Source organism: Numenius arquata, chromosome 2 (assembly GCF_964106895.1).
Source record: "Numenius arquata chromosome 2, bNumArq3.hap1.1, whole genome shotgun sequence".
NCBI lineage: Eukaryota > Metazoa > Chordata > Aves > Charadriiformes > Scolopacidae > Numenius > Numenius arquata.
In genome coordinates, this window is record NC_133577.1 from 76803276 (window position 1) to 76815475 (window position 12200).

Sequence of the window (12200 nt, forward strand, 5' to 3'; positions counted from 1 at the left end):
GAGTAGTGAACATCAGGTGTTACATTCAACTTCTAGTGCATTAGCTTAGCAGATTGAGGCTGAAGAGGAAGAACCCTGTTGCTTCTGTCAGCTTGTTTTGTAGAAAAAGACCATGAAGCTCCTATGCATCAGCATAGGAGAAGGGGAAAAAAAAAAAAAAAAGTGAGTGGTGATAAGAAAAGTGGAGGGGGGAAAAATGAGACTTACCTGTGAGGCCATCTGCAAAAGCCAACAGCAATGAGGGAGAGAGAATAAGCACTTCTTTCCCCGGAGCTACTTGTTTCTCTGACCTTTGCAACACAAATCACTGCTTACATTATAAATGAAATATTAACTGTCTTAGTGCAGTTGCAGCATCCTAGCAGCTTCTTGCAGGAGGGTCACAAAGCAGGGGAGGAAAGTAGGGGAGGAACGGCAGCACTGTCCTTAGCATATTTCAAAAGGAGGGAAAGAAAATGCAGTCACTGCAAACTGGAATCACAGGGTGCAGTCATTTAGCTGGTGGAAAGCATGGTGGGATGAGAGGGAGGTGGAGAGGAGCCCAAAGGGGAGGCAGAGAGGAGTGATCATGCAAATGTGATGTCTCACCTGCAGGGTGCCCACAGCTGTGCCCACCTGGCACCTACTCAGAGGTAGGAGGCCACAGGGAGTTGTGTGGGTGGGTGACTGGTGTTTGGGTTGCATTGCATGGGTCTCCATGTTTCTAGTTCAGACACTGAATGGCTCTGACACAGAAGGCTCTTCTCTCTTTTGGGGCAGGAAGAGGTGCTGCCATGACTAGCCATGCACAGGGTTGGCTTTTTGCCCTTGCTGTAAGTGCTTTGTAGCCAAGGCACTTCTACTGTAGGTTAAACAGATATTCAAGACCTGAATTGGTAGAAGGCATACCCTGGGAGTGGTTTGGAGATAGCAACAGGAAAGACTGAGGGATTCTCACACTTGTAAATCTTACATATTTTCTGTGCTGTTAGGAGCCCCAGCCACTGGGGAGCTCTTTGCCCAGTGTCCTCTTACTGTTCAGCTGATGATGGAGGAGGAAGAGGAGAAAGGACCCCAAAGTATTGTTTTGTTTTGCTCTGTTATATTTTTTTTGTCAGTGATAAACAGCAGAGATTGAGACCAATCCCAAGAACATTAAATGGTACCCATTTTTCCAGGTGCAAGCGGTTTACAGCTCCAATAAAGCATACCTTGCTTCTGCTATTTGTAATTCAGGAGTTGAGCCCAAAAGCTTTGCCTGTGTCCCATCACCCATTTCTGACATTATCTGCATTATGGATAGTCATGTTATCAAGGACTAGGGCAACATGTCCAGTTCTCAGAAACACCTGCACATCTCCTTAACTGGCCTGTAACTTCTGGCTTACAGCACTGACTCCATCCCAGATGGTTTGGGGTAGATGATGGTTCTCTCCTGGTGTGTGCTGGTGCTGCTTTGAGTCTTTCCCTGTCCCAGAATTTCCCTGTCCGTTGGAAGACATGGTGGAGGGCCAATGAATATGTGGTGGCTGCCTTCAGACAGCAGCTGGATTGGCCCTCCTTGGAGTGTGGAGCGACAAGGAGGTGATGCATCAGCAAAACAAAGTGTTGCTACCACAAGCAAGCACCAACTGTAGAACCAGTACAAGGAAATGTGTTTTAGGCAAAATATAATTAACCTAGATATGGCTCTTAATGCCACGAGACTGTGCTGAAGCCAAGAGCTTAACAGGGCTTACACAAAGAGGAGACAGTTATATGGATAATGAGGATAGCCCATGGTTAAAGGAGTTGGGAAACCTTTCTCCTCTGCTGTTTTTCCTTTTTCAAATAAGCACCATGACGCCTTTATCCTTAAGGGCTTGAATCAACTGTGAACTGTCACTGTTAGGGAAAAACCTGCCTTTAAGGGCAAGCTTATCACATAGTGGATTGTTGTGTGTTTTCTGGTACCTTTCTCTGAAGCATCTTGTGGTGGCCAAAAGAGAGGAGCTGACCCTGGTCAGAAATGCCTGGTGTTCCTTTTAGTTTCCAAAAGCTGTTGGCGGTCCCAGACCTTGCTGGGAAAGGTGTTGGGAGTGGCACCGTGGGAAGGGAGAGCAGAGGTGAGGAAGGGCCAGGACAGGGGAGGAGAGCGTAAGTGTGGGTTTGCTTGTAATTAGGAGATTTGAACTTGGAAAAAAGTTAATTAGTAATGAAACTTCTGACTGAATGATGCAGACCATGGAGACCAGCTTTGTCAGCAGCTGAAACTAATTACAGGCTCAAGCACAGGGAAAAGGAGGGGGTGAAGGATGCTGGGAGGGGGAGACATCACCAAAAGAAAGATGATAAACCTGGCTGCAGGCTGTTGCCGTGGTGATGGGAGGCAGTCGCCATGGTTGACAGCGGTGACACATTGAAGGCAGCAGGTACTTCTAATTACCCCCTCCACGGACCCAAGCAGGAAGCAACCCCTCCTGGCTCGGGGCAGAAGAAGCTCCAGTTCTCTCCTCGCACTTTCTTCCTCTCTGCTGCAGGTTGGATGTGCCTTTTCAGGGTCCCTGCCTTCTCTGAAAGGAAAGCCATGGGGCGGCAGGAGGAAAGCTTTTCGTAATGCCACTTTAATAGCCTGGGAGCAGCTAGCAATTCAGCAGCGTCCTCAGGAAGCCTGGACAACGCTGGCAAACTTTCAGAGAGCTGGTATCCAAAAAGCAGGGGAGGAGAAATCGAGTGCAGCCGGCCACAGCTTTTTGAGCAAGAAGATCAGGGCATTGTGCATCTGGCCTAAATCACAACGTTTTTGGGAGTGCTTGCTGCAACTGGCTAAGTTTTGTGCTTTGGGGTCTGATCAGCTGCCTGAAGGCACCCTGCCATGGTCTGTGTGGCCGTGGGGGGACACTGCAAGGGGAGCGAGAGGAGCAAAGGGAGCACAGGAGCACCTTGACCACCCACATGTTACTGCTTCTGGAACATGTGCACAAAAGTGTAGATCTGTATGAAATAAACCCCTGACTTCTTCAAACCCCTTTGCCTGAATTCTGAGTTTGGCTACAGTCAGAGAGTGTCTCTGGGTCTCTCATGTCATGTTTTCTGGATGTTTGCTGAAGAAAAAAACCTGGCTTTTAAAACCATTTCTGCTTTTCATTTTCATAAAATCATGGAATAGTTTGGGTTGAAAAGGACCTTTAAAGGTTATCTAGTCCAACCCCGGCCCCCTGCAATGGGCAGGGACATCTTTGATTAGATCAGGTTGCTGAGAGCCCCGTCCAACCTGACCTTGAATGTTTCCAGGGATGGGGCATCGACAACCTTCCTGGGAAACCTGTTCCAGTGTTTCACCACTCTCATTGTAAAAAAACTTCTTCCTTATATCTAGTCTAAATCTACCCTTTCTTAGCTTAAAACCATTACCCCTTGTCCTATCACAACAGGCCCTCTAAGTACTGAGAGGCTGCGATAAGGTCTCCTGGAGCCTTCTCTTCTCCAGGCTGAATAACCCCAACTCTCTCAGCCTGTCCTCATAGAAGAGGTGCTCCAGCCCTCTGATCATCTTCAGGGCCTTCTGCTGAACCAACTCCAACAGGTTCATGTTCTTCCTGTGCTGAGGGCTCCAGTGCTGGATGCAGTACTCCAGGTGAGGTCTCACCATAGCAGAGCAGAGGACTCTCGACCTGCTAGCTACGCTTCTTTTGATGCAGCCCAGGTTATGGTTGGCTTTCTGGGTTGTGAGCACACATTGATGGCTTCTCATCCGCCAGTACCTCCAAGTCCTTCTCCACAGGTCTGCTCTCTATCCCTTCATCCCCCAGCCTGCATTGGCCTGCATTGGTACTGGCAGTTGCCCTGACCCCAGTGCAAGGTTGACGTTGTTCAACCTTATGAGGATTTTATGTATTTATTTCATCCAGGGCTGTTCTAAGCAGTGTCTGTACCTCTCCTGACTGCCTTATGCCTGGAGAGGGACTTTTGCAGCTATTGGCTCAGCCCACACCAAAACTCTTTTGGCCCCTTGAAGAGTGTTATTCAGCACCGATCCCTGTGTCAGGGATTCACTGTCACTGCCTTTCCAGTAGCTGTCAAAGCACCTGCTGCAAAATGGAGAGGCTGAGAGTGCTGGGACTGCTCAGCCTGGAGACAAGAAGGCCCAGAAGGATCTTATCCATGTGTATAACTGATGGGGCGAGTAAAGGAGACAGACTCTGCACAGTGGTGCCCAATGACAGGACGAGAGGCAATGGGCACAGCCCAAAACAGGGGCTATCCCATTTAAATGTAAGAAAACACTTTTTCACTGTGTAGATAGTCAAATGCTGGAGCGTGTTGCCCAGAGAGTTTCTGCTGTCTCCATCCTTGGAGACAGTCAAAACCCAGCTGGATGTGACCCTGAGCAACCTGCTACAGCTCATGCTACTTTGAGCAGGGGGGTTGGACAAGATGACTTCCAAAGGCCTATTTCAATCTCAACCATTCTGTGGTTCCGTAATTTTGTGAAAGATGATGCTGAACAGATTTTGAAAAGTCTGGAAGAGAATTGCAGTCTTACCTGAAAAGTCTGTGGGAGCTAATGGTAACTTCTCCAATTGCTTTCCTGGGCTTTGGATCAGATCATTAAAGAAATGTGTAAGAGAGAGAGAGGTGGAAATGTGAAGTTGTGTTGTGCAGACCTCTGAGGGCAAACATTTTATTCATGCCCTTTTGGTGTATTCCTCTCAGAAAAGGCCTACAGTTTTGAAGCCTACATCAAGGGTGGGCTCCATGTGCATTACTTTGTATGGCACTGGGGATTAACTTAGTGAGGGATAGTGATAACGCACTCTTGAAATCACCTCATAGCATGGTTGGCACAGTAAAGCCCTACTCTTGTCTGATTTTGCAACTGAAGGTAGCTCACTAAAAAACAGGTTGGGGAGAAGAGAATTAATAATCTTCTAGATTAGATTGCGCAGGTTAGTCATGAATCACTGTCAGAGAATGAGCATGGAAGAGTTGCTCAGAACAAACCACAGAAGTTGAGAGTATTTCAGAAGTGACCAGAAATACAGGCCACTGTTCTGAATTCAGTTCTGCAAGGCACTTTGTGGGTTATATTTTAAATTTCTTGGCTCTGTTATTTTAAATTAAAAAAAAAAATGAATTGTCTGAAAATGGAAACTGAGCAGGTATGTTTGTGAGGTGTGTTAAAATACTTAAGAAGGATGGTTCTGCCAGAGGTTGGAGGTCCATTCTTACTAGATCTACATCACTGCTTTGCAATGCAAACGCTGGAAAGATATCACAGAAATGTGCCTGCTTTTAGAGCTAAAATACTGTAAATGAGTGCTTGGATAAATGCGCATCAGGTCTTCAGGAGGAGAGGGATGGTGAAAAGGAGGCAGGTAGAGGTTGTGGAGAGCACAGAGAAGGTCACACAAATACAACATTTTTACTCTCTTCTGTAATATATAAATGAAGCAGCACTTGATGAAATTAAAAGGCAACAAATTAAAAATAAATAGGAGGAAACAATTTTTAATGTAAAGTATAATTAGCCAATGTAGCTCACGGCTGCCAACTATTATTGAAGCAGATATTTTAGTAAGATTGTCAACAAAGGATTCAAATGAATAAGCAAAGCATCTGCAGGGACACCAGTGTAGCTGAGAAAATAATTATAAGGGCTATCAATCCTCACGCTTTAGGGCATAAATAGATCACCAGCTGGGGTCAGAAACGCAATTTCCCCCCATGGTTACCGAATAACTTAATTAGGCACATTGTGGAGTTTTATCCAGCATGGGTCACTGCTGGAAGCAGAATAACAGATTAGATGGACTATTGACCTGTTCCAATATGGCAGCTCTCTATCTCCAAATTCCTCTCAGAAGGGGGACATTTCTAGCCTTGTGTTGTATCCCCTTCCTGGAAGGGCAATAGTCATTAAGCTCACATAGAGATCCATCTATCAATTTTGATTTAGATACCTAGATCACAGAGATCTCTGCTATATTTGAGTATAGGCCACTATGGAAAGTCTCTTCCACGTATTCGGAAGATTCAGTAAACCAATGAGGGAAGGGACTCAGCAGGCCAACAGGAGAGGAGTGAGCATGTGTTTAACTATAGTAATGATTTGATTTGTATAAATTCCTTAGGCCTTTATGCTACTTCTAGTTTCCCCTTTTCAAAAGAGTTTTGGCTTAATCAAGGAGGAACTGAGTGGGATAAACATAAGAACGTAATAAATCAGTCTATCAGCAGTTATTTCCCTTAATCTTCCTGGTTTGTCACCCTAAGCCTAGACCAAGCTTATCTCAGCCATGATGCTTTTACAGAAGCTTTCCTTGACTCTTTTCCACCTGGTTTGAGTGTGTCAGCATGATGGTGATTTTGTTAAACTGCGTTACCCTGGGGATGTACCAGCCGTGTGAGGATATGGACTGCCTTTCTGACAGGTGTAAAATCTTGCAGGTAAGCAGACTTCCTTCTTGTTGTGACGGTGTCTCAGCCCAAGTCACAAATTCTCACACACACTTCCCTTCAACAAGTGGGCAGCACCTTCCCAGACAGGTTGGCAAGAATGTCCCTGGCAGTAAGCTATCCTTTGTAAAATGGAAAGAGCTTGTGTTGAGGAGGGGGATGGCACAAGAGAGAGAGAATGAATAAAGTCTGTTTGTGACCATGCAATGCAGAACAGTTGCTAACCTTCCTGATCCTGTGCTTAAGCAGGGGTTTCCTGACATAGACAACTACAAGATACATAGCTCAGAGGTAAGCCAGGGAGAAATAACTGAGGTTATAGCACCCAGGAAAGAGACTATAGCAGCCCCCAATGCATTTGCTACTCTGTTGAGGAGCAAGGGTACTCCTGAGTCCTCGGGTGCTGTGGCATTCAGGATGCCTAAAGGAGAAGAAACAAAAGGCACATCAAGAAGGGCCATGGGTACACCCAGCCTATGAATGCACTAGCTGTGCTTGCTGCTTCCCAAAGAGAAGGTGACAGAAAACTTCTATAGTATTGCTGAGGCTGCAACGTTCAGGTATCTGAAGCCTCCATCTGTAATTGGTATGTGCTGCCCAAGCTCTGCATGAAGCTGCTCAGCTGTCCTCAGCTGAGCTATTTGTAGTGGGGTGATGAGGAATCCCTCCTGGGAGACCTTGGAAGGATGGTATTTCTTTCCCTGGCCAGGCTTGGACCTGCTGGTGCTGAGCCAACACCTCCTTTCAAGTCCATGAAAGGAGTCACTAAGTCTACATCAATTACCTCACACATGGAGGGGAAAAAACCATAAAAGCCCCTTTTTGCTTCCTTGAGCAACAGGGAGCTGTGATGCCAGGGCTGCATGGAAGACGCTGTTCTAGCCCTGCCTCTAACACATTTTTAGAAGTACTGAAATTTGTATTTATCCAAGGCTGAGAACACTTATCAAATGTGCTCTTGGGTTACTGTTTGGCAGGTATTTGATGATTTCATCTTCATCTTCTTCGCCATGGAAATGGTCTTAAAGATGGTGGCCCTGGGGATATTTGGCAAGAAGTGTTACCTTGGAGATACCTGGAACCGCCTGGATTTCTTCATCGTTATGGCTGGGTAGGTTGACAGTTTCTGGTTTTATTTGTTCTGTGTTTGTTAGAGGCTTGCACGGAACAGGAAAGCACTCCAGATCTGAAGAGCGCATGAAGATTAATGGCAACTACAAAGGTTTTTCCTTAAACGTAGCAAGCAGGCTTAAGCCCCTCTTATACTGATGGGAGGTGAGAGTAAATCCTTACAAAGCTAATGATACTACTCTTGATTTACCATGGTGAAACTGAGGGGGAAGTTTCCGCTCTGGTGCTACTCCAGAGATCTAGAGAGCTGGAATTGGACGTGCTCGGGTTAGCAATCTATGGAAGAAACAGTAGACGAGGTAGCTTAGATGGCTGCACATCTGCTGGGGAGCTATTTCACACAACTTCAGCAGAGGGTGTTAATTTGTACCAGCTGAAGAGCTAGCCCAGAAACTTTGTTTTGTTCTTAAAATGTCTGAGTGGAAGAGGTGTAACCTTTACCAGAATGAAACTAGCTTCTCTCTTTCCAGCACGTTTCAAAGGTAGGAATGTCATTTTTGTTATTCTGGGCTTTTTGTCTTTGTATTGTACTGGCCTTACCCACGGTGCTGTGGGGACAAGTTGACATTTGAGTGTTTTTTACAACAAAGTTGCTATGGTGAAGCTCTGATTTTCTCCTCTGCATGTATGAAGTGGAAAGCCTACCAGGATTTACCTATTGAATCACAGCAAAATGTCCATCTCTGATACCAGTGGGCATGTGCTTTTTTGAATTTGTCTATTTTCAATTAGATTGCCTTGTGGTATAGTAAAAAAAAACCAACAAAACCCAAACCAAAGTTAGAAAAAATAAGTAGTATTGCTGTTCTCACAGCAAAAAAAGTGAACACTTGTTTCAGAGAGAAACCCCCACTTTCCTCTTCTTTCTCCCAGCAAGAAATTATGCGCATTTGCTGTCACTTGGAAGTATGCGTATTACTGACTGAGCCAGCAGTGAGTTTAGGCTCACTTTGCAGAGTTTTCTCCTGTGGTGTGGAGCAGCACTGTCTTCATATTTGCTTTTGACACAGTTCTTCTACAGCAAGACTTGAAAGTCATTCCCTCTGGAGGGGTGTATAATTGTTTGCTTCTGGGGGTAAGGGGGGAAGAGATTTTCAAACTCAGTTGAGCTGTAAAAAAGTTTGAAAGCTGATTCTCGGCCAGCTTGTGCATGAAAGGAGGACAGACAGATGAAAGCTGTAGTTTTTTTTGAATTAAAGCAACATGCATGAGATGGGAAGACCTTTCTTGTGGCTGAGCCTGCTGTGATTAGCATCTGATTCAAAATGGGCCAGTATTATAAGGACTGTGAGTTCATCAGGAAAGGCTAAGCTGGTGGTGAGAAAAGCCAGATCATTGTATGGTCTAGCCTGAGCTCCTGGTGGCAAAACGTGCTGATGACTGGATGCGAGGAAAGCGAGACTCTCCCACAATAGCCTTTTAGGAGAAAAGGCAGGAATAGGTGTGTTTGAAAGGGAGACCTTGGAGCCCACAGTGCTGCTCCATGTGGGTGATGTGCTGTGCTATGCTAGGAAGAAGGCTCTGCTCCAGGTGGACACAGGGTCGCTGGTGTATGGGGTAAAAGTCTTGGGAACTGGGGGTCTTGCTCTGCGTGGTGTCCCAGCAAGCATGGTGTGAGAGTAGTGTTATTTGGAAACATGAAGAACGCAGTGGGGCAATGCTAAATGAAAGAGTGTGAGCTTAACTGCTTTCTTCATGCAGGAAACAAGTGAAATCCATGCTACCTAGATGAGAAGGGAGTAAGCCCCATTTACATGTTTTCCTCTGTCCCCATTGCTGGCAGAAATTTGAGAAGAGAGTCTTTTGTGCATCTGATAGCAGTACTCGGAAAAAACCTCATATCTGAACTCCTTTCGATGCCAAGGAGACTTAGAATCATTCCTTAGATATAAAATAATCAGTGTGGAGGATTTTTCATTTCAGGTCCAAAAACTGTATAGAAATCAGGAAACAAATTTATTTCAGTTGTCCTCATGAGGTGTCAGGCTGAAATGATAGTAATCTCATTATAATATCTGATCTCAAAAGACTTCTGCTAAAGAAAGATTTTTCCATTTAGTTATATAGAACTAATGACTATATAATGTATTTCGAGTTATAAAAGCTTGTGGTTATTAATTTATTATTCTTTGAAATTCATTAAAATTGTCTGCACTTTTTAAATGAAATCCAAGGCTCAAACTTGCCCTTACATACAGACTGTAGGCTTTTATTTAACCTCAAATTTAAGCCCCAAGCTTTATCCTGATTGGCTCCACACCTGGATCATGGCTTCAGCTTCCTCTAGGTGTATATGCTGCCTCAGGCTGCTGACTAAGAGAAGACGTCCTGCATTAGGTCTTGCATGTTTTCTCCATGCTAGTGAATTAGATCCTGATCAGAGGCTAATCAGTTTTCTCTAAGGGCCTTCTCCTTTTTGTGGCCCTGGACTCTCATTACCTGCAAGGGAGGTCATAAATTTGGCTCTCAAGAAAACGTCTGTGAAGTTGGGAAGTAATGCACTGCCTAGAAGACATGCAGCTGCTTCTCTCGGTTTCAAGAATAAGGACTGTACTTTCCAGGCCCTCCTCTTCCCTTCTTCCTTTCCAAATAAACACCGATGAGGCAGCGAAGGTTGGAGGAATAAACTGTAGCATGGAAAAGCAAAGTGCAGGCAAGGGACCGTTCTGTCGGGCGTTCCTGGGCAGCTGAGATACCTCCATCTGTCTAGCTGCATGACAGCATGTTTTATCAAAGAGCATAACGATTATTTGCTGCTATTGCCCCAGACGGTGTTTTGGTTACATAAATCATGTATTCAGGCATTCATTTGTAGTTTTCTCCTCGCTTCCTTGGAAAGCCAGAAGCTATAGTTTTAGTTAGCTGAATTCCCTTGTGTGCCCCTGCCCTGCTTGCCCCTGCTCCCCACGCAACCCAGCAGCTCAAGGAGGAAGACTCCATTGTCACTAAAAATGTTCAGTTTCCATGGCAATAGGAGCTGACATCACCAGAACTTTCTCCCCCCTAACACACTCCCTCCCCCAACCACCTTTAACACGTTTTTTTTCAGAAAGGATTAGAAAAAAAACACAAAACAACAGTCCTAAGTCAACACTCTCCTTCATTGTTCCCCTCAGAGCTCCTAAAACCAAGCGAGGTAATTTGGGTTGAAGAATGCTGTTGCCTTTGTGCGCACAAGCAGCCAGGGCTGAAAATTCAGTTTGCGGATGCTCCAGTTCCCAACTGCTCATTGGCAACAGGAGGTTGCAGGTTCCCAGACGTTTCAAGCAGACTGTGCTTGTCACCAGCTGTCCCGGTGGGAGCCCCTCTTTCCCTGTTTGTGGTTAGGTCTTGTCTGTCGTCATGTGTTTCCCACAGCGATGGGTGTGTTTGGAGAGCTCGATCTGAGGCGATTTCAAAGGACAGCTTCCTAAAGTTGAGGGCCTACTAAGTTTTGGAAGCTGAGATAATGCAAACACTAATCACATTGGAAATGCAGGCCAGTGTCTCTATGTGCATCAATTTAGGAGAAAAGTCACTTATTTCTGGGCTAGCACTCATCAGCTTTTTACGTCAGGCAGTTCTCTAGCAAAAATAGAGTGAGCAATTTCTCCTGCTCGCTCTACTCTGTGAAGCAGTTGTGTTCACGTGATGCTACTGTCCCTCTGGGAAGGGAGATGTCCCTTTGCATGACTCTCTCCTGAGGGTCTCCGTGCAAGGAGTGAATTCATGCAACCTGCCTGGCCTTGGGGGCATTAATTCCAATGAGTGTGTGTTTCTTCTGCCTCGCTTGAGCCAAGTACTGTAATTAGTGATCTGTGGTGGGAATTATGTCTGTCTGCTTACTTCTGCAGCAAACCCACAATGTATTCTGGCATGCAATTTACTTGTGTAAATAGGGAAGTAGGTTAAGGGGCAGAGGGCTTCACTATGTGGCCAGGGGGATGATTGTGATGACAAGCATGTGCCCAGAATATGTCCAAAACCTTTCCTTAATTACTTGCTGCTTGGAGTCCAATGGCTGAGGAGAGGCTGATGTATCTTTCAGAGAATGCCCTGTCTTTTCCTTTCTCCATTATCACACTGGAGCTTGCCCTGTAGATCTCATAAACTGTGGTCAAATCCCATCCCAACCTTGCCTTTGATGAGAGGAATGGTGTGACTTTGTAGATTTTGGCATTTTAAGATGCACTTGCAGTGTTTTTTGCCAGCTTTTAAAAGTGGCAGACATCAGAACAAGACACAGTAGTCTGTGTAGCCACTTCAGTGCCTTCATTGGTAATACAGTCTCTCTGTTCCAGCCTGAAAATTCCCTGTACCTACAGCCAAGGATTGCAGTAGCCCATATAATCAATCACTGCATCTCCCTATCAATTCATTCAGCTGCTTTCTCCGTTGGCTTAGTTGGTTTTGTTTTTTCCCCTCCTCTTCTGAAGAGAGAAAATCCCTTCCTATTAGTAGGAACAGCAAACTTTGTTCCCAGATGTATGCTGTGACGTTTGTTCGCACTGGAATACATATTATTTGCATTTCTAAAGCAGCTCATACTGTTCTATATCGCTGACTTGTCCTCTTCATATCTTTTTCTGTTCTCCCCAAAATACGCTTCAACTGCAAAATCTGTCAGTGATTTTTTCTTTTAAATTTTCTGCTAGGTTGTGATAAATAAATAA

At 45.2% G+C, this 12200-nt stretch overlaps 1 protein-coding gene across 1 annotated transcript in view; it reads left to right on the forward strand.

Annotated features, from left to right (window-relative positions):
• The window catches only part of CACNA1I (calcium voltage-gated channel subunit alpha1 I), a 164080-nt gene that overhangs the window by 62570 nt on the left and 89310 nt on the right, over nt 1-12200 (forward strand). Inside the window, exons 2-3 of the mRNA XM_074168446.1 lie at nt 6297-6408; nt 7395-7528. Coding sequence (XP_074024547.1) covers nt 6297-6408; nt 7395-7528 — 246 coding nt within the window. The remainder of the gene's footprint in view (nt 1-6296; nt 6409-7394; nt 7529-12200) is intronic.